The 23,833-nt window shown below is 38.0% G+C and overlaps 1 protein-coding gene across 1 annotated transcript; it reads left to right on the forward strand.

Annotated features, from left to right (window-relative positions):
- Positions 1-1,425: 1,425 nt before the first annotated feature.
- On the forward strand, positions 1,426-13,548 carry DEFB115 (defensin beta 115). The gene is made up of 3 exons (XM_047746974.1): positions 1,426-1,519; positions 4,209-4,378; positions 13,477-13,548. Exons 1-3 carry the CDS (start codon positions 1,426-1,428, stop codon positions 13,546-13,548), a joined length of 336 nt encoding a protein of 111 aa, XP_047602930.1.
- Positions 13,549-23,833: the final 10,285 nt, after the last annotated feature.

A 23,833-nucleotide genomic window follows, 5' to 3' on the forward strand; every position in this document is an offset into this window, starting at 1 on the left:
AGATAGATGTGCTCTTGAGACAAGTGAACCAATCCTGAATCTAGATCTTACTCCTAAGCATGATGTAACCTTGAGCAAATTATATTTGCCTATCAGAGATCCTGTGAGGATTCTGGGGGTCATATATAGAAAGTGCTTATCTTAGCTACTGGCAGTAAGACTTCAGTGGGTGGTTTCCATGCTCACTGCTTTCCTGGAGAAGGGACTACTTCTATATCAAGGACGAAACAGATTTCCTGCTATCCACCAGGCTTTCCCTAATACCTGCCAACTAGAGGAAAAAGAAAGTAGAAGAGCACTGGGCCCATCTAAAGGTATGAAATGACCATACCACAGACCCCCAAAAGAAAACACACTGGATTCACAGATACATTTCCTGATGGTGCCAGGCATTGCCTCCTTCTATACCCTCTTTGTTGGAGAACCTGTGGGAAACATTTTTGTTGTATTCTTTGAGGCTGGAGTCCAAGAATGTCTCAAAGACAGCCAATATTAAGGATTTGGAGTAAGAAACAAGGACTAAATGCATAGTTTAAAAGAGCTGGATGGTGAGCTGTGTTAGGAGGGTCTCCGTCTGGTTCTTTCTTGCTCACGGTATGACCCTGGGCAATCCTCTTCCACTCTCTGTCTGCATTTTCATAGCTGAGAAATGCCAATTCTAAATCTATCAGGATATGAATGAATATCATACATGCATTCATTAATTCATTGTTTTCAACAATTGTGCACTGCACACCTGGACATACAGAAATTATAGCCAGTCCCTACCTTCAGGGACTCATTGTCTGTTAAAAGTTGCCCTTGAAAAAAAAAAAAAGTTGCCCTTGAAAGTGTCAGTCCAATGGGGGAGATAAACTAGAAAAATACTTAGTTCCATCTCAGCATGAAAAATATTATGACAGGGCACATGGGTGGCTCAGTGGATTAAGCCTCTGCATTTGGCTCAGGTCATGATCTCAGGGTCTGGGGATCGAGCCCCGCATTGGAGCCTGCTTCCCCCCTCTCTCTGCCTGCTTCTCTGCCTACTTGTGATCTCTCTCTCTCTCTGTGTCAAATAAATAAATAAAGATCTTAAAAAAAAAAACATTAAGACAGAAGGAAGGAGGCAGGGCAGCTGTAAACATAAGGGAGGGGACTAAGCTTCTCAAGGAGAGGAACAAGAAAGCCTTCTTGGAAAGTGGGTTCCTTCTCTCCACAATGCCAGAGACTTGTGATGGACCTGTAGATCCTCTGCTCATGTCTTCCACCTTCCCAGATGATGTCTCGAGAAGGACTCTGAATATTGGATCATCAATTTATGTTGCAGACCCACAAGCTGATGGGTGGTAGAGCACTCTGCCCTTCTCTGATTTATTGTCCATGACTCAGCCTTACCCAAGACAATAAAATGCAGAGTGAAGACCAGCCTTTCCTGGCACATTCAGTATGCCGCTGGATTGTTCCTCACTCCTCTCAGGATACATTAAACTCTTGGTCCTGACCTTAGCTGTCCTTGTGCTCCTGGCTCAGGCTTCCCCAGGTAACCAGACAATGGGGAGGAGGGAAGAGGGAGTAAAAATGGGGTTCTAGTCATAGAATCATTGGAAAACTGAACATATGTGGCAGTGATGACAACCCACAGAGATGACCGAGATCTAGTGCAGTCTTATAATGAATATGCTCCATAATAAGGGCAGTCTGTCATCCCTGACTACGATGGTGTTTTTTCAGGATGGCAAATACTGGAAGAGCCCAGAGTTTCTTGTATGAAGTCCCTTCCATATGCAGAAGCAACTGCAGCATCCCTAGTGTCCTTAATATCCTTGGCCCAAATGTCAACAGGGTCTCTTCCCACCATCTCTCATTTCAACCTATTTCTAATGGATACCACCTCTGGCAATAACCAGTCCCATTTCTTCACCTCTTCATTGTTACATAGTTTAGAATGTTCCTTTAAAGCAATCAGAAGAGACATCTTGCTCTTGTCTTAGAATATGTAGTGAAAAATTTGTAGGTTGATACTGGATATCTAGAGGCTTGTAAAAAATAGGTTCAAGGTGTGGAGCTGGGGTTAGGACAGAAGGTTCTGGATTCCAGATTGAACATGATCATAGTTCTCTAATAGTCTGATAGATTTTATGGCTGAGTGGTGAATCGCTTTCTGAAGGGAAAGTTTTCTGCTTAGGCTTCCTGAGGATTCTAAAGTTTATGATTATTATTTCCATGATTTCCCTCTGAATCATTGCTGCTGGAAGTTGCATCCTCTCTTGGATCTGCTTTTCAAACTGAAAGCCTTTGTCAATCACTCAGTTTTTCTAGAAGCAAAAGAAGGTAGTTCTGGGCTAATCGGCTTCAGCTTGTCTTAAACTCTGGTAAGGGCAGATTAGTTTTGAAGAGGGAGTTGCAGCTGCAAAAGACATTTTGGGAGAAAGAATCTACACATTGATTCATGGAATCAGAGTCAGATTTTTCCAGTCTGAATATCCTGGTAAGAAAGAGCGAATTGGTAATTATCTCTCAGGAGGGGAGAATAAACAAGTAGAGAGGGGAAAAAACAAGTAGAGAAAACCCAGTGAACCCAGTGTGCTGAGGAAGTTGTGTTTTATAGATCTAGATGGGGTTGAGTTACAAATAGGACAGAGACTTATACCATCTAAAACATCAGCCTGCAGGTAGGCAGTATAAGTTAATCCTTCAGTGTTCAAAGTCCTGTTCTAGGGCATCATTTGAGACATGCAATTAGAACAGTGCCTGGCACCATACAGTACATCATTAGTTTTTGATGTAGTGTTCCATGATTCATTGTTTGTGTATAATACCCAGTGCTCCATGCAATCCATGCCCTCCTTAATACCCATCACCAGGCTCACCCATCCCCCCATTCCCTCCCCTCCAAAACCCTCAGTTTTTCCCCCAGAGTCCATAGTCTCATGGTTCATCTCCCACTCCAATTTCTCCCCCTTCACTTTTCCCTTCCTTATCCTAGTGTTCTCCATGCTTTTCCTTATGTTCCACAAATAAGTGAAACCATATGATAATTATCTTTCTCTGTTTGACTTATTTCACTCAGCATAATCTCCTCCAGTCCCATCCATGTTGATGCAAAAGTTGGGTATTCATCCTTCCCGATGGCTGAGTAATATTTCATTTTGTATATGGACCACATCTTCTTTATCCATTCATCTGTTGAAGGCCATCTTGTTTCTTTCCACAGTTTGGCTATTGTGGACATTGCTGCTATGAACATTGGGGTACACATGGCCCTTCTTTTCACTACATCTGTGTTTTGGGGGTAAATATCCAGTAGTGCAATTGCTGGGTCCTAGGGTAGTTCTATTTTTAATTTTTTGAGGAACCTCCACACTGTTTTCCCAAGTGGCCACACTAATGATGTAAAAACTAATGATGTACTATATGGTGACTAACATAACATAATTTAAAAAAATACATTCATATTTTGGTATGCTTAATAATTCTGAAAAAAAATGATAAAAGGAATCTGAAAGTATGGAATGCACAGAGCAAGTCAAATGTATGCCAGGATTAGTGCTATGCTGTATTGGGCCACATACTTTTGTAATCAAAGTACTCATATAATATATATTGAATAAATAAATTTAGGAGCTTAGTCATAGAAACACTTTGTATCTTCAGTGCATTTTGTTACCTTCATAGCATTTTGCATGTCATTTCCTCTGGAATCTTTGGTCTTATCAGAATAGTGCATTATATATACTAAGATGTGATATTATACATTGGAATTAATAAAACATGTGACTTTACATATAGCTAATAAAAAAAACAAAACAAAAAAGAACAGAGCCTGGCACATACTCTGGTTCTCAACAAATCACTGTTGAGTGAACAATGAATTGAAAGGAGGAAAAAAATAGATAATTGAAGGTACAGGTCCAAGCACCTAGATTTGGGGGACAAGGAGGAACCAATGTGGCAAGACTGAAAAATGACAAAGATGAAAACATCACAAGCACAGAAATAAAGTCCAGTTAGAGCTGGTTGAAAGAAGGGAGATAACTACTCATATCTAGTACATGTTAAGACCAGCATTAGGCATTCTACATCTCCATATTTATTTAATCTTCCCAAGAATGCCATTACATTTCAGTAGTTCATCCTAACTATTATTACTACAATACTAACACCCTTAGTATTATAGTCTTTACTCTCTTTCATGTATTTGTTTATTCATCTTTTTGGTTTTTTGATAGATGGATGGGTCACAAGATGTAATTATAGAAATGGCAGATGCAGGAAATCTTGCAAAGAAAATGAGAGGAAGAAGGAAAAATGTGGGGAAAAAAAAATTTGTTGCATCCCTGATGTAAAGTGTGAACTCTCATACTCTGTTGAGAAACAACAGATGACATATGAAGCTAAGGTAAGAACAGCTGAATGTCTGTAAAACTCCTGATACAAGACTCTTAACAGCCAGAATTATGCGTTGGTGAAGTGGCTGTCTGGGGCACCTTCATGGTCCTTAGATATTAGACACCTACTGGGTCTTCATAGGGTCCATTAAAGAAAATATGTTCATTACAGCTCTCATTATATCCTCTCTAATCCTCTGTAGCCTGACATCAGTAGGTTGTGTCAGGACATAACTAATGTTCTTGGTTCTCACTGTAAGACTATTTTATAGGATCTACCACCTGAATTCCTAAGTCCCTGACCACATGCTACTAGGTCCCTCAACATGGAAGTTTTCCAGGCTATATGCAGATTCCACCTTGGCCACACCTTATCTAAGACTCATTCTAGGGTCTTGAGGTAGGTCATAGTGGTCCAGAGGTCTTTTGCCTCTTTAACTCAGGGTTCAGCTCAAGGCTCTGCCTCATGGGCTCACTTCTAGAATTTATCTCTTACCCCAATTCCTTAATCATTCTTAGCTTTCTGAAGATTGGCATGTCTTCTGACCAGGAAGCAACCATTGCCACCCCCACCCAAATGGAAGCGGAAAAGAGTAAAACAAAACAAAGAACAAACCAACCAACCAACCAACCCCCACCCCAAAACAAAAATCAGACAAACACAGCCCCCAACCACTGCATTTACTGAGAAAATTTACTTCTGTGTGCAAAGCCTTGTCTTAAGTACTTTACATACATAATCTCCTTTCTTCCTAACAACAGCTCCATGAGGTAAGAATTTAGTATTGTGTTCCTTTGCCGGAAGAGAAAATGAAGTCACAGAGAGTTTAAGTGACTTTCCCCAAGTACCGCTGGCCACTGAACTAGCCCTCCTGGTTCAGCAGCAAGACTTCGAACCCATGATGCCCGAGTTCAGATGTTATGCTTCCTCAACACGGAAAACCTATTGCTGTAGTAAGAAAAGCTCACTGTGCTCTTCCCGTCCAGAACCAACATCCTTAATGGGGAAGGTGTGGCGAAAGGGAAAGCCTTGGGAGCCTCCTTGTGGTTAAAATGTATAACAAATCCAGCCCTAACTTGTATATCCAGGCACAAATAGGAATGATCCCAAGTTATAGTTAAGGAAGGAATTGTTCCCACTTAGTAAACAGTCTTAGTTCAGAGACCAATGCCAGTCAGGTCTAGTGGTGAAAATTATCCCTTGCCTCTGTTGACATAATTATCTGGAGGACACAGTCTGAAGACAAGTTGCAGCAATCCACAATCATGGCAGATTCTAACCATTCAACCCATTTCTCAAAGTACTTTCATATCAGTTTCCTCATCTACCCCCACTGTTATGCCACCATATAACATTCATGTCCCAAACCTTAGAAGATGTCCTTAGGATATCTGGAGAGTGGATCAGTGACTGGGTCTTCAGTTACCTGGGCACAGTGATGCCAACCTCGACCACACCAACAGTTGCAGAAAAGCCCAAGAAGCCATCTGTTCTTCTACAAGTTTTTATGTATTTTTGGCTGGAGAGATTATGCTTACAAATGGACTCTTAGAGAGTTGTGTAAAGAAACCTCCAAACCATAGTTCCAAAGAATTGATAAGGGTGCAGGGGAAATTCAGAGGCACTAATAGTATGTGACTATGTCACCTTACCACTCTGAGCCACATTTTGCCCATCCCCAAAATGGAAGTGTTGAAGTAGATTATAAACTCCATATGCCTTTCAACTCTTAAAGCCTTCTTCATTGTTTATATCGAAAACCCATTCTTTACCTATGACTTCAGATGCCACTTTAGAAAGCAAAGGCGTGATGGAGGATGAAGAGACTGAGAAAAAGGGAAGTCACCTCAACCTAAGTACTCAAACTGTAATCCTAAAATATATCTTAGTTACCTTCTTGTTCCTTACTGCCCCCCCACACACATCATGTTGGCCACAAAAACCTTCCAACTCTGTCTCCTTAGCACCTGTTTTTCCATCCCTTCCTGGGCTATTCTGATTCAGCCATCATCTTTTCTTGCCCATTGTTATTGGCTGACTGTGTTCTCCAAATTCATACAGTCAAGTCTTAATCCCTAGTACCTCAGAACATGACTGCATTTGGAAATAGTCTAAATTTAAAGAAGCAGTTAAATTAAAATGAGATCATTAGGGTGAACCCTAATCTGGTATGACTGGCGTTCTTATAAGAAGAGGAGATTAGGACACAGAAGAAAAACCGTGTGAAGATACAGAGAGAAGACGGCAACCTACAAGCCAAAGAGCAAGACCTCAGAAGAAATCAACCCTGCCACACCATTCTACCTTCTGAAACTAAGTGAAAGAAAGAAAAACCCAGCCAACACCTTGATCTTGAACTCCTAGCTTCCAGAATTGTGAGAAAATAAATTTCTGTTGTTTCAGCCCCCAGTCTGATACTTTGTTGTGGAGCCCTGGCAGATTAAAACACACATACTGTAACATTTACATCCTACTGGTCTCTTTGTCTGCCATCACCCCTCTGACTCACTCCACTGTTTCCATACAGTTATTGTGGATCATTTCTAAAACCCAGACCTGAAATTTTAATTTTTCCTTTCAAACTCTTCAAAAGCTGTGCGATGATAATAGGAATCAATTCTAAACTTCCTTTATGGGGCGCCTGGTTGGCTCAGTGGGTTAAAATCCTCTGCCTTCAGCTCAGGTCTTGATTCCAGGATCCTGGGTTTGAGCCCCACATCCGGCTCTCTGCTCAGCAGGGAGACTGCTTCCCTCTCTCTTTGCCTGACTTTCTGCCTACTTGTGATCTCTCTCTCTCTGTCAAACAAACAAACAAACAAACAAACAAATAAATAAATAAATAAATAAACTTCCTTTATGATAATCCCTGTCCACCTCAGTACCCTCCTTTCCCACTCCCACCACGGACCTCACAAACAACTTATGTTCTTTGAAATTAATGGGTTTCTTGCTCTTTTTAAAATAGGCTTCCCCTTTTGCTAGGAAGGTTCTTCTTGCAAAACAAACATATACTTCTCTGTAAATTTCACCTTATCAGTATTTCTACCTGCCCTAAGCCATGTATATTCATTCTTTACTTCTTTCCCAGCCCAAAGGGATCCTTTTATTCATTTACTTTAAAATTTTTTACAACTAAAAATTGCTTATATTTAAGGCATACAATGTGATGCTTTGATATATGTATACACAATCAAGTTAATTTAACATACCTATCACCTTACATAGTTACCTTTTTTCTAGATAAGAATACTTATGATCTACACCATTAGGAAATTTCAAGTATACAGTAAAGTTTTAATAACAATAGTTACCTTGTACACTAGATCACCAAAAATTATTCCATAACTGAAAGTTTGTACCTTTTGACCAATATCTCTCCATTTCATGCCCAACCCCCTCCAAGAGCTGGCAAACACCCTTCTGCTCTTTTCCATGAGTTCAACTAATTTAGATTCACCATATAAGTGAAATCACATACGATTTGCTTTCTGTGTCTGGTTTATTTCACTTAGCATAATATCCTCCACATTCATCCAATTGTCCAAAATGGCAGGATTTCTTTCTTTTTAACATTGAATAATAGTCCACTGCATATATGTGTACTTACATATGTACATGTAATATATAGATTTCAAATTTTCTTTACCCATTCATCCATTGACAAACACTTAGGTTGTTTCCATGTCTTCACTATGTGAATAATGCTGCAATGACCAAGGGACTGCAGTTATCTCTTCAAGATATTATTTTCATTTCCTTCAGATACATACCCAGAAGCAGAATTACTGGATCATAAGATAGTTTCATTTTCAACTTTTTTAGGAACTTCCATACTGTTCTTCATGATGGTTGTATCAATTCACATCCCATGTATATTCATTCTTTACATCCTTGTGAACACTTGTTATCTTTTGTCTGTGGTATAATAACCATCCTAACAGGTTGAATGAATATCTCATTGTGGTTTTGATTTACATTTCCCTGATGGTTAGTGATGCTGAGTACCTCTTTATATACCTGTGGGCCATTTGTATATCTCCTTTGGGAAAATGTCAGTTCAATAGGTCCTTTGCCCATTATTTAATTGGATCATTTGTTTTTTTGCTACTGAGTTATATGGGTTCTTTTTGTATTTTGGATATTAACTCCTTATCAGATATATAGTTTTTAAATATTTTCTCCTCTTTGGAGGTTGTCTTTTCACTCTGTTGATGGTTTTCTTTGCTGTGCAGAAACTTTTTAGTTTGCTATAGTCCCACTTATTTCTGCTTCTGTTGCCTTTGCTTTTTTTTTTTTAAGTGAAAATTGTATTGCCATTAGATTGCCAAATGTTTTCAGAGTCAAATCCAAAAAAACCATTGCCAATGTCATGTAGCTTTAACCTATGCTTTTTTTTTTTGTAAGAACTTTATGGTTTTAGGTCTTCTGTTTAAGTCATTAATCAGCTTTGAGTTGGTGTTTTTGGTATGGTATGTGTCCAGTTTTATTATGTTGCATGTGGATACCAAATTTTTCCAAAAACATTATTGAAGAGACTAACCTTTCCTCATTGTATATTCTTTGTGACTTTGTCAAAGATTAGTTGGCCATACATACGTGGATTTATTTCTGGTCTATTCCATAGGCCTAATGTGCCTGTTTTTTTTGCCAGTACCATAATGTTTTGATTACTATAGCTTTGTGGTATATTTGAAATCAAGAAATGTGATGCTTCTAGCTTTGTTCTTTCCCAAGAGAGCTTTGGCTATTTAGAGATTTTTGTGGTTCCGTGTGAATTTTAGGATTGTTTTCTCTATTTCTATGAAAAAAGCCATTGGGGGCACCTGGGTGGCTCAGTGGGTTAAGCCTCTGCTTTCGGCTCAGGTCATGATCTCAGGGTCCTGGGATCGAGCCCCGCATCGGGCTCTCTGCTCAGCAGTGAGTCTGCTTCCCCCTCTCTCTGCCTGCCTCTCTGCCTACTTGTGATATATCTCTCTCTCTGTCAAATAAATAAATAAAATCTTTAAAAAATAATAAAATAAAATAAAAATTTAAAAAAAAAAAAGCCATTGGAACCCTCAGTTCGCTCCTTATAATTAAATGTCTCTTATGGTTTGTCTCCCTCTCTCTTTTTATCTTATTTTATTTTCCCTTCCTTCCTCTATGTTCATCTGCTTTGTTTCTTAAATTCCACATATGAGTGAAATCATATGGTATTTGTCTTTCTTTGATGGACTTATTTGCTGGAGGGGAAGTGGGTGGTAGGATGGGGTAATTGGGTGATGGGCATTAAGGAGAGCACTTGATGTAATGAGCATTGGGTGTTATATGCAACTGATGAATCACTAAATTCTACCCCTGAAACTACACCATATACTAATGACATTGAATTTTTTTAAAAAAATTTTTTAAAGAAAATCCATAAAACTAAAAAAAAAATCCATTGGAATTTTAATAAGGATTTCATTGAATCTGTAGATTGCTTTGGGTCGTATGGACACTTTAACAATGTTAATTCTTCCGATTCATGAACGTGGGATATTTATTTTCTATTTACTTGTGTCATCTTCAACTTCTTTCATCGGTGTTTTATAGTTTTTAGGATACAGGTCTTTCACCTCCTTGGATAGATTTATTCCTAATTATTTTATTCTTTCTGATGACTTTGTAAGTGGGATATATTTATTAATTGCTTTTGTGGGTAGTTATTCCCTCCAAGGGCATGTATACATGTGTCTTCTGCTGAATTTCTGCATGGAGAGGACTGCTTCTGAACTGTGGCCAAGAGGGGCTGGAGCAAGGTCCATGGGATTATTACTAGAGACACAGGCAGGTCCTTTGACATGGTGCTGGTGACAGGAATCAAGGCCAGATGGGGTTCTAGCTGAGTCCACAGGAGGACAAAGATATTTCTGTGTCTGCAGCCAGGATCATTGTTGGTGAGTCTACTATCTGGTTGTTGGCCTGCCTTCTCAAAATGGCCCTCCTCAGACTTGGGCTCTAAAGACTCTTAAGATAAAGTGGTCAGGAAGGCTCTTTCCAAATGGGTAACATCTGTGTTGGGGACAGAAGGATCCAGCATTCAGATAACCAGAAAAAATAATTATGAGTCAAATGGGACTACCAGGTGGTCCCACCATGAACCCTTCCATGAAGTAGGAATAAGCTTATGGATGTTTTGCTCTCCCCAGATACCAAAATATCTTGCCTTATAACTAGGCTGTGTTCCCTGGATACAAACTGTCAATTGATAAAAGTTTTTGGCTTAAGAGCAAGCTAAAGTTCAGAAACACCTGGCTATGTTTGATAACCCAGATGTTGATATGCACACAAATTATTTGATTGTTTTAGTTGAAAAAGAAGAAGAAAGAAGGGGTTCAATACTGGGTCAAGGAATTATGAGTATAGCAATAACCTTAATATTGATTCTATTGACCAGCCTGTAAAAACCCAAATGATAACCCTAAACAGACAGAATCTGAGGGCAGAGCCTCCTCCCAGGTAAGAGTGTGTTACCTAAAGAGGAGAAAAAGGCTTTGTTTCCACATTTGGGCTCCCCATCATGCTTCATCCCAAAAAGGTAATCATAATCCTGACTTTTATTAACTCCCGGCCAAAAAGGAAACCATGATCCTGAACTTCTCACCTTCTTTTGCTTTTTAAAAATTTTTATAGGACTGAAATCATTCAGAAAATACTCCTTTGTATCTGGCTTATTTTGCTCAATAGAAAGTTTGTAGATTCATTCATGTTGTTACATATTGCAATAGTTTATTATTCTCATTGCTGTATAGCATTCCATTATATAACATTCCGGAAGTGTTTTATCCATCCTAATTTTTATGGACATTAGGTTGTTTCCACTATTTGACTAGTAGAAATTATACTACTAGAAACATCTTTGGAACATATTTTACAGTGAAATACATACATATTGTTTATTGTTGAGGATGTATCTACTAACAGTTGATCACAGGCATATAATTGGTCATCTTTAGTAGATATTGTCAGTTCTCCAATTTGGCTGAACCAGTTATACTCCCACCACAATGGGAGTTCTAGTTGCTACGCATCTCTGCGAACACTTGTTATTGTATACCTTTTCAATTTAACCACCTGGTAACTGTACTGGGGTATCACAAATGAAATAATTTTCATTTTCCTGATGTAGAAATTAACTTGAACACATTTTCATGTATTTATTAACCACTTGGTTACTCTCTTATGTGAAATATCTGTTCAAGTTTTTTCTCCTGGGTTGTCTCTCTTTTCCTATTGATTTGTAGGTGTCCTTTTTATATTCTAGGTATGAGTTCTTTGTCAGATTTTAGGCATATATATTATAATATTTTCTTCAATCCTCTGACATGCCTTTTCTTTCTTTCAATGGTATCGTTTGGTAGGTTTGGTTTTGTTTTTCCTTTTTGGTCAGCACTCAGAAAGAAAAAACACAGCTAATGTCTGGTATCTGCACTAGTTGCTACCAGTTGGGCCATGTTGTTTCCCTGCTGAACAAAAACAAGTTCATAGAATCTTAAAGTCAGGAAGGGACTCTCTGTGACCAAGATGGAATAAAATATCTTGTATTGGGGCACCTGGGTGGCTCAGTCCTTAATTGGCTGCCTTCAGCTCAGGTCATGATCCCGGGGTCCTAGGATATAGCCCCACATCCGGCTCCCCGCTCAGTAGGAAACCTGCTTCTCCCTCTCCCACTCCCTCTGCCTGTGTTCCCTCTCTTGCTGTGTCTCTCTGTATCAAAGAAATAAATAATATCTTTTTTTAAAAGTCTTGTATCCTCATAGTTAAGCATCTTTCTTGTAAGCAGCATGTAGTTGAGCTTTATTTCTTATCCAGCTTGGAAATAATAGTTTTTAATTGGAGTGTTTAGTGGATTTGCATTTAAATTAATTTACTCCAAAAAAGACATGCAAATAACCAACAGACACATGAAAAAATTCTCCATGTCACTTGTCATCAGGGAAATACAAATCAAAACCACAATAAGATACCACATCACACCAGTCAGAATGGCTAAAATTAACAAGACAGGGAACAACAAAAGTTGATGGGGATATGAGGGAACTCTCTTACACTGTTGATGGGAATGCAGGCTGGTACAGCCACTCTGGAAAACAGTATGGAGATTCCTCAAGAAGTTGAAAATAGAGCTACCCTATGGCCCAGCAATTGCACTACTGGGTATTTACCCCAAAGATATAGCTGTAGTGAAAAGAAGGGGCACATGCACCCCATAGCATCATGTTCATAGCAGCAATGTCCACAATAATCAAACTGTGGAAGGAGCCAAGATGTCCTTCAACAGACAAATGGATAAAGAAGATGTGGTTCATATGTACAATGGAATATTATTCAGCCATCAGAAGGGATGAATACCTACCATTTACATTGACATGGATGGAGCTAGAGAGTATTATGCTAAGTGAAAGAGTCAAGCAGAAAAAGACAATTATCATATGGTTTCACTCATATGTGGAACATAGGAAACAGCACAGAGGATCATAGGGGAAGGGAGGGAAAATGAAATGGGAAGAAATCAGAGAGGGAGACAAACCATGAAATATTCTTGACTCCAAACAGAGGGGTGTGAAAAGGGAGGTAGCTAGGGAGACAGGGTAACTTGATGATGGTCATTAAGGAGGGCACGTGATGTGATGAGCACTGGGTGTCAGTGCAACTAATGAATCATTGAACATTACATCAAAAACTAATGTTGTGCCATATGTTGGCTAATTGAATTTATTTTTTTTAAAGATTTTATTTATTTATTTGACAGAGATCACAAGTAGGCAGAGAGGCAGGCAGAGAGATGGGGGGAAGCAGGCTCCCCACTGAGCAGAGAGCCCGAAGCAGGGCTCAATCCCAGGACCCTAGGATCATGACCTGAGCTGAAGGCAGAGGCCTTAACCCACTGACCCACCCAGGTGCCCTGGCTAATTGAATTTAAATTTTAAAAAGATATGAAAATAATAACAGGTAACAGTAAAGTATTAATGTACCTGTTTAATTTCATATACTTAATTATAAACACCAGTGACAATTCAATCATCTCATATAAAAATAACATCTGATGACTGAATACTGAATTTATCAACTTCTGTTTAAATGCAGGATTTAGAAAGACATAAACATATTCTTTCTGATATCTGCATTGGATGTGAGACTTCCAGAAGAGCTGAATGAGAAGCTCAGCAAATCCTCTCCTAACAATGAATTATAGGGCCCTTCAATATGTAAGTGGAAGGCAGAAAAAGGAGATAGAATGACATGATAAGACGCAGTGTTGGTGGCTTTGAGGATGGAAGAAAGGCCCTAGAAGCTGAGGAATGTAGGAAGCCTCTAGAAGCTGGAAAGGGCAAGGAAACAGGTATCCCCTTCAGTAAAGAATTCAGCCCTGCCAGCACTTTGATTTCAGCCCTACAAGACTCGTTTGGATCCTAAGATACAGAACTGTAAAATAATAAATTCTGCTGCATTAAGTCACTAAGTTTGTTGTAATTTATTGCAGCACTGATAGAAAACGAATACAGTAGGTAAGATATTGGACTTAGCAAAGAAAGACTTCAGTGCAATTCAAATAAATATATTGAAGAACTAAAACCACTTAAAGAATTAACGTGAAATATAATGACAACAAAATAAATATATGATACTAGCTTATCAAATTATGAATATAGATAAAATGATAGAAAATTTTTAAAAAGAACTAAATAGAAATTCAAATAGAAATTCTGGACTGGAAACATACAATAACTGAAATTAAATATACATTACAGGGGTTTAACAGAAGATTTAATCTGGAAGATGAAATAATCAGTGAACTTTAAGGTAGTTCAATAGAGATTATTCAGTCTGAAAAGCAGAGAAAAAAAGAATGAGAAAAATGAATAGCACCTTGAAGATCTGTGGGATACTATGAATATTATCAATATATGTGTAATGGGAGCTTCAGAAGGAGACAGGAGAGAGAAAGACAAAAAATATTTGAAGAATTAATGGTAACAAACTTCTTAAATTTTATTAAAACAATGAGAACAACATCAACGTACATATTAAACAAGTTTAGTAAACTCCAAGTAGGATAAATTCACACCTAAACAAATCATTATCATCATGATTAAATTTTTGAAAGGAAAAAACAAAGAGAAAATCTTGAAAGCAGGAAAAAAAAAACCAGGATACAGAATCAATATATAAAATTCAGTTGTGTTTCTACACACTAAAAATGAACTAAGGAAGGAATGAAGAAAAACTGATCTTTGACCTGAGTGCTGAGACTAGACAATGAGGAAAGAACAGTCTCTTCAATAAATTATATTAGAATAACTGGATATCTACTTGCAAAAGAATTAGGTTGGACTCCTTTCTTAGACTAGACACAAAAAATAGTCTAAATATTTAAAAGCAAGGCTTCAAACTGTAAAACTCTAAAAGAAAACATAGTGGAAAACTTCATGGCATTTAGTCTTAGCCATTATTTTTGGATTTGACACCCAAACCACAGGCAACAGAAGCAAAAATAAAATGGAACCACATCATGGTATGTCATGGAAGATTTTAGAAGCCTGGCCTTGGAGTCACTTCTCCCCACATTCCACAGCTCAGAATTAGACTTATTGTTCCACCTAACTGTGAGAGACTGGGATACTACCTTCTAGGTACCAATAAGAACAAATGGGACTGTTGAAGAACGGTGTGTGCCATGGGCATGACCTCATCTGCTGGCATTCTATCATGTCACTCTGACCCTGATCAAGATCTCTGAAGACTCCAACCACATCTCATAATCAGCTACCTATAACTCAAGGTAAGAATATTCATCTAAAGGGAGGTGCAAGGAAGTACAACAAAATCCCAATAATATCCATCATGAATTTTTATACCTTTCTTAAATGTCAAAAGATTACATATTTCCTCTAAAAATAATTGGTTTTTTTTTCCCATTTTTTTCATTCTTGATGTCTCTGCTCATGCTCTAAGTGCAGATTTATAGTGCCTATTGGGTATTCCAGCACTGTTGTTTCCATTTGTTCTTTTTTTCTATCCACAAATATTAGTGGGGCACCTAATAGAATAACTAATAGCTAGGATTAGCATCTTCCTGTCCCTCAATGGAAATGTGTAGACAGGATCAAAATCTCCAATGCTGATTTTCCAACAGGCAGTTGCAAGGTCAATGTATCAGTTAACATCTCCTGAATAAAAAAGCACCGTAAAACTTGGAGGCTTGAATAGATCATTCTATTTCACTCATAATTCTGTGCATTGACTTGGCAGTTCTTCTGGTCTGGACAAGCTTGACTGATCTCTGTTGGGCTGTACATAAGTTTGTGCTCAGCTGGTTGTTGAGTTGTTTGATGATCTAGGATAACATTACTCATATATCTGACATTTGATTGGATGTCATTTAGGGCACCTTAGTTCTCCTCTACATAGCTTTTCAACTTCCAGCAAGTTGGTTTGAGCTCATCAATTGAGCAATCTCTCAGGATCACAAATGCAGCAATAGGTTGAGACCAAAGCATGAGAATTTTTCAAGCCTATGTTTGCAATATTTTTGCTAACATCCATTGGCCTATATAAATCACATGGCCAAGCCCACAGTCGAGTGGTGGCAAAAAGGCTCTACCTCTTAATGAAAGATTCGGCAACACTCCATTGCAAGGGAATCAGTGCAGAGTGGGGAAGAATTTGTAGCCTTTTTCCATCTCCAGTAGTGGCAAAATTTCCTTTAGGGATCTTCTTCATGTTAATGAATACATTATTATTATTATTATTATTATTATTATTATTAACTCACCTTGGGGCCTGAATTTCTGAGCAATAAATAAATCTTTGATATTGAGATTTCAGGGTTTGTTACCTTTGCAGAGCCTAGCTTAACTGAAAAGATATAGGACAAAGCCTCCCTCTCCTGGACCGATATGTGGCTAACTTGCATACTGAGAAGTTTCAGGGAAAAAAAAAATCATGCCTTTAGAGAGAATACGGCCATAACAATTGGAGGTCGGCATGGTGTGAGTACCTTTGCAGAGAATTCTGGCCATAACCCTAAGTCTCTTAGGTCTTTTTAAAAATAATCATTTTAATTGAAGTATAACTTGTCTATAGAAGAGTGCAAAAGTCCTAAGTATATGGTCTGATGAATTATCCAAAATGAACAAGCCCATGTAACCATTACCTTGGCCAAGAAATAGAACTTTACCCCCTTGCTTTCCCACCAACAGTGTAAGGGGGTTCCCCTTTGTCCACAACCTCGCCAACACTTGTTTCCTGTCTTGTTAATTTTGGCCATTCTAACTGGTGTAAGTTGGTATCTCATTGTGGTTTTGATTTGTATTTCCCTGATGGCTAGTGGAGTTTCCTTAAGACATTGAAAATAGAACTACCCTATGACTCAGCAATTGCACTACTTGGTATTTACCCCAAAGATACAGATGTAGTAAAAAGAAGGGGCACATGCACCCCAATGTTCATAGCAGCAATGTCTGCAATAGCCAAACTGTGGAAGGAGCCATGATGCCCTTCAACAGACAAATGGATAAAGATGTAGTGCATATATATATATTGGAATATTACTCAGCCATCAGAAAGGATGAATACCCACCATTTGCATTGATATAGATGGAACTGGAGGGGATTATGCTAAATGAAATAAGTCAAGCAGAGAAGGACTATTATCATATGGTGTCACTCATATGTGTAACATAAGGAATAAAGTGGAGGACCACAAGGGAAGGGAGGGGAAACTGAATCAGAGAGGGAGACAAACCATGAGAGACTCTGGACTCCAAAAAACAAACTGAGGGTTGCAGAAGGGATTGGGGGTCAGGGGATGGGGTAAACAGGTGATGGGTATTAAGGAGGGCACATGTTGAGATGAGCACTGGGTGTTATACGCAACTAATGAATCATTGAACACTAAAATAAAAACTTATGTTGTACTATATGCTGGCTAACTGAACATAATAAAAAAATAGAGCTTTACCAGTATTATGGAAGTTCATTTTATTTTCCCTTGCAAAAGTTATCACTATCCTGATTTCTAATGTCATAAAAATTTTTCTTATTTTTAAAGGGAATCATGGCTTTCTTCATTCATCATTGTGTTCTTGAGATTAATCCTTGTTGTTGTGTGGAGAAATAGTCTTATTTTCTTTGCAATACAGCAATACAATACAATATACTGTATTGCAAAGAAAATAAGACTATTTCTCTTGTTGACATGCCTTAGAGTTAAAATAAGACTATTTCTCTTGTTGACATGCTTTAGAGTTAAGATAATCCTTCTATGAACATTCTTGTATGTCTTTTGGTGAAAATATGTATCCATTTCTGTTATGTATATGCTAAAAATAGATATAGTAAAGCATATGGAATTCATATCTTCAATTTTTCATTTATATTCCTACCAGTAGTATAAGAGGGTCCTAGTCTCTCCATATTCTCACCAACATATGGAATTATCTTGTGTTCAGCCACTTGGGCATATGGGTTTCTTTGGCTTTTCCTTGATAGCTAATGTGTATTGACACCCTGTCCTATGTTTAGTAGCCATTTAGATACTCAATTTTGTGAAGTACCTGCTCATGTCTTTTTCACTCTGTGTGGTAAACAAGCAAAGTAAAATATAATCTCCTTTCCTTTGAACTGTCTAAATCTACTGAACAATCTCAGAATTTTAGTTGCTTTTTTGACTGGAGCCTTTTGTCAAATTCTGTGGCTTCTACCTAGCTTCCCTCTTCCGATCATGAATCTTCATAGAATAAAACACAGACACGGGAGACTGAAATGCAATTTTATAGTGAAAATATTTGACAGGAGGGTTTCCAGAAGGGGAGATTGTTGAGGGCCTTCAGTAATAAGGCATACTTGTGGTGATTGTTTTCGACCACCAAACTTCGTCCTCTACTACATGAGTAATGTTGGTTGATTCGGTGATAACGCAGCACTTTCCTTTTTTTGGACAGAGGTGAACTTCAGTTTCATCATGTCTGCAGTATTCTCTGCAAACTCCATAGCCTTGGTGACATTTAGTTGCAGGTTCTATCTTCGATTTTTTGACTGTTTTTCTCATGCTTCCTGAGAAAGATATGGCTATGGTCAGTCTCTATGCAACCATGATCACGGAAGACAGAATGTGAAGTGCACAAGAGCTCAGATCAAAGTCCTCTAGAAACAAACCTGGGTGCTCTTTTTCACTAGATCTTGTTCTTTGGACAAGTAACTTCAGCTCTCTGCCCCTTCATTCCCATCTGTACAATCAAAATAATAATAGAGACTACTTCTTAAGATTATTGTGATTATTAAGTGAATTAATATATTTAAAGTACTTAGAATAATTTCTGGCACTTAGTAATAGGTGACTACACATTAGCCTTTGTTGTAGTTATTGGTGGTGTTGTTCCTATTGCTCTTATTACTAGTGGTATTTTCCTGAGAATTTAAGTCTACAAAATTTGCCTCTGTAAGCACTTGTTGAGCAAGTTCCCATTTACCTGAACAGATACGTGCTTCTGATGCTCAATTCCTTGGAGATAGCTAGCTCCTGCTGTAAGGCAGGATACATACATATTGGTGCACATGTTTATCAGTGCTTCCATGCTTTGAAATAATAAATATGTACTACAGGTGAAACCCTCTTCGCCCCCCAAACAGGTATTGTGTATCAGTGTGCACATTGGCAGGTATACAACTCAGTTTATTCACAGATCCACTATCACACACATATGGATACACCCATAGTTGTGCATTCACAACCATGTATCAAAGCACAGGCCAACAAACTAGTTACTCAGATATATACATGTGTATACAAGCCCTCTACCTGAAAATCTTTTAGTGATACAGCTATCATTCTGTAAGAATTACTTGTTAGAAACAGTTGGGCATCTCAAAAAAAAAAAAAAAAAAGCTCTTTGGAAAGAAAATGACTACTATCAAATATTTTTTAAACATTATTTATTTATTGAGAGAGAGCATCCGTGTGAGCATGCAAAAGTGGGGGAAGGGCAGAAGTAGAGAGAGAGGGACCAGCCAGCAGACTCCCTGCTGAGCACAATGCCCATCGTCATATTGGGGCTCGATCTCACAACCCTGAGATCATGACCTGAGTCCAAATCAAATGTGGGATGCTTAACCAGCTGAGCCACCCAGGTGGCCCTACTACTATAAACTATTAAAAACTACTTATGTTGGGGCGCCTGGGTGGCTCAGTGGGTTAAGCCACTGCCTTCGGCTCAGGTCATGATCCCAGGTCCTGGGTTCGAGCCCCACATCAGGCTTTCTGCTCAGCAGGGAGCCTGCTTCCTCCTCTCTCTCTGCCTGCCTCTCTGCTTACTTGTGATTTCTCTCTGTCAAATAAATAAATAAAATCTTTAAAAAAATAAAATAAAAATAAAAACTCCTTGAGAAATTTTATACATTACTTTAATGAAAACTTACAGCATGCTGTCATTATCTTCATTTTTCAAATAAGAAAACTAAAGCACAAAGAGACCATGTTCCTGCTAATGTCCCCAAAGTGGAAAAAGAGTGAACCAAGATTTGATTTCTGGTCTATATGACTTAGAAGTCTGGAATGACATCAGGAAGATAGTAGACTAGGAAGCTGCAGGCCCTCATTTCCCCCACAGAAACACCAAATAAGCCTTATGTGGAACAAAGTAGCTTTGTGGGAATTCTAGAAACCAGTTAAGTAGTTATATCCATAGATGGAACACCTAAACAAGAAAAAGCCACATTCAGAATGGTAGGAACATCTGTGGAATTTTTGCTTACTCTGGCTCCATCCATTCCTTGCTGCAAGGTTGTATGGTCAGGAGGAAGACACCCAATTCCCAGCTCCTCTCTCAGCATGGAAGAAAAAAAGTGAAATTTTCTTCCAATATTCTGGCTTATGTCAGGGATGCCTGAGGAATTCGTTTCTGCCTTGCTTGACTCAGAGCATTTGACAAGAATGGAGGCACAGTTTGGATTATAGTTTGGAGACGGCTGAAGCAGTGGCAAGTACTGTGATTTGTGAGAGTTCCAGGGTACAGTAGTCCCATGGGAGACTCAGGACAAGCGATTATGGAAAGAGGAATACAATAGAACACTTAAGGTCTTGAAAATAAACAGGTGTAAGTTTCTAACAGAAATTAAGGCATTTAAAAGCAGCATGTATATTTGGGGTTGGGGGAAGCACATGCACAGGCCCAGAGAGGACACATTTCTGGAAAATGCTTGAGAAGACATTGAGCTTTAACAAGATCAGTGAAGTCTACCTCTGAAAGAGCCAGTATGTAAAGACTGGGAGAGGGAACTGTTTTTCAAATGACCAGTTTTCCAAAAAAAGAACACAATTCATGCAAAGAACAGGGAAACATGACTAGCTAAAGAAACAAAATAAATCTCCAAAAACTTAGCTTGAAGAAACAGGCCTCAGACTTACTGAACAGACTTTAAAACAACTGTCTCAGATATATTCAATGAACTAAAGGAGAACATGGACAAATGACTAAAGAAAATCAGGAAAATGACACATGAACAAAATTATAATATCAAAAAAGAAATAGAAATTATGAAAAAAGAATTAAACAGAAAATCTAGAGCCAAAAAATACAACAGCTGAAATGAAAGTCATGGCAGAGGTTTAATAGCAGACAAAGGAATTTCTACTACTGCCCCCCACCTTTAAAACAAATCAAAACAAAACATCAATTTGAACAACTACCTACACACAAAAATACCTTCGTAAGAGCCAGTGGATTTCAGGTCAACAATTACAGAACATTGGTGAAGCACAAAAATGAGAAAAAATCCATTGAGGAGGGTAGGAAAGATGGAGTCACACTATCCCCATCACCTTCCCCCAAGCTCATGCAACCCAGTTCAGAAAGAGACAATTTCCCTGTGAAAAAACAGTGTAACATGAATGCCCAATTAGCATAAGTAAGGAAATAACAAACATCAGATGGAAACAAATGGAACGGAGGCAGAAAAAAACAATAGAAAAGGTCAGCAAAACTTAGCTGTTTTTTAAAAGATAAACAAAATAAACAACGCTTAGCTAGAATACTAAGAAAAAAAGAAAGAACAATTAAATAAATAAAATAAGAAAGAAATTATAACTCACAGAAGTGAAATACAACGAATCATATGAGACCATTATGAACAATTATATGACAAAAAATTAGATAACCTATAAAAATTAGATGAATACCTATAAACATCCAACTTACTAAGGCTGAATCATGAAGAAATAAAAAATTTGAACACTAGTAATAAGTAAAGAGATTGAATCTGTAATTAAAAACCTCCCAATAAAGAAAAGCCCAGGACTAAATGATTTCACTGGTTAATTCCAGCAAGCATTCAAAGAAAAATTAACACCAATACTTCTCAAACTCTTCCAAAAAATCAAAGAGGAGAGAAAACACTCCCAAGTTCATTTTATGAGGCCAGCCTTGTTTTGATACCAAAGATAGTTAAGGACACTGCAAGCAAATGAAACTACAGGCCAACAACCCTGGTGAATACAGATGCAAAAGTTCTGAACAAAATCTTTGCAAACCAAATTTAACAGCACAGTGAAAGGATCACACACCATGATCGAGTGGGATTTATCCTTGGGATGCAAGGACATTTCCACATATGCAAATCAGTGAGATCCATTACATTAATAAAATGGAAGATAAAAATCATATGATTGTCTAAATAGAATAATTATTTGACAAAATTCAAAATACTTTCATGATAAAAATTCTCAAGACATTGGGTATGGAAGGAATATACATCACCATAATAAAAGCCATGTGTATGACAATCCAAGAGCTAGCATCATACTGGATAGTGAAAGTTTGAAAGCTTTCCTGCTAAGGTCTGAACAAGACAGAGTGTATACTCTCACTGCTTCTATTCATCATTGTACTAGATGTCCTAGCGACAGTGATTAGGTAAGAAAAAGAAATAGAAGCCATCTAAATCAGAAAAGAAAAAGTAAAATCATCACAAGTAAAGTCAGGGCCAGAGGAAGGATGCTTTGCAAGAGTGGCCTCCCTACTATAATAAACCTCTACTAGATGTGAATTTCTCAACTCTTCCAAATCCTGACCTAACATTCACATTAGATATTGCCCCACTTATCCTCACTATATAATCTGTCTTTTAAGATCAATTTAACAGGTCATAAATTAAATAACAACCACATCAACAACCAAAAACCTGCAATGTGAGAATGTGAGAACTCCATCCAGAGCATGCATATGCATATATGTTATATATACATATATATTACATATATATGTATGTATATATCTTTGATTTTGTTATGGGAAGAGATAGTTCAAAATAGTTCCTGGCAACCCTCCTGTGCTGTTGGGATGCAAATTGTTGCAGCCACTGTGAAAAACAGTATGGAGCCGCCTTAAAAAGTTAAAAATAGAAATACCATATGATCTAGTAATTCCACTACTGTGTATTTACCCAAAGAAAATGAAAACACTAATTCAAGAAGATATATGCTTTCCTAGGTTTACTGCAGCATTATTTACAATAACTAAGATAAGGAAGAAACCCAAGTGTCTATCAATAGATGAATGGATAAAGAAGACATGGTATGCATATATATACACAATGGAATATTACTTAGCCATAAAAGAGAATGCGATCTTGCCATTTGCAACATGGCAGAACCTAGAGGGTATAATGCTAAGTGAAATAAGTCAGGGAAAGACAAATACCATATGATCTCACTCTTACATGGGATTTAAGAAACAAATTGAACAAATGAAAAAAAAGAGAGACTCTCAAGAAAAAAACAGACTCTTAAATACAGAAAATGAACAGGTAGTTGCAAAAGGGGAGGTGGGTAAAATAGATAAAGGGGATTGGAAATTGAAAGTACACTTATCTTGGGACACCTCAGTGGCTCAGTCAGTTAAGCAGCTGCCTCCGGTTCAGGTCATGATCCCAGGGTCCTGGGATAGAGTCCCGCATTGGGCTCCTTTCTCAGTGGGGAGGCTGCTTCTCTCTCTGCCTCTGCCTGCCTCTCTGCCTACTTGTGATCTCTCTCTCTCTCTCTCCAACAAAAAAATAAATCTTAAGAAAAAAAGTACACATACCTTGATGAGCACTGAGAAGTGCATAGAATTGTTGAATCATGTTGTACACCTGAATCTAATATAACACTGTATTTTAATTATATTTAAATTAAACATAATTCCTGGCAATGAATTATTTCAGATGGACATGTTAAATAATCTTAAGGACATTAAGGAAGCAGAACCATTCATAATCCTTGAAGCATGAAATTTTGCCCTCATTTTATTTGTAAACCCACTTGCAGTGACCATAACTACTCCAGTGTTTTACTGAGCATGGTAACAAGTATACCTTAAGGAACAGGGGGATAGGAAATAGGTCAAGGAAGGGGAGGAGGATAGGAAGATGGAAAGCAAGAAGGAACAAGTGGTAATGAGGAAAGAAT

This window comes from Lutra lutra, chromosome 9 (assembly GCF_902655055.1).
Source record: "Lutra lutra chromosome 9, mLutLut1.2, whole genome shotgun sequence".
Taxonomy (NCBI): Eukaryota; Metazoa; Chordata; class Mammalia; order Carnivora; family Mustelidae; genus Lutra; species Lutra lutra.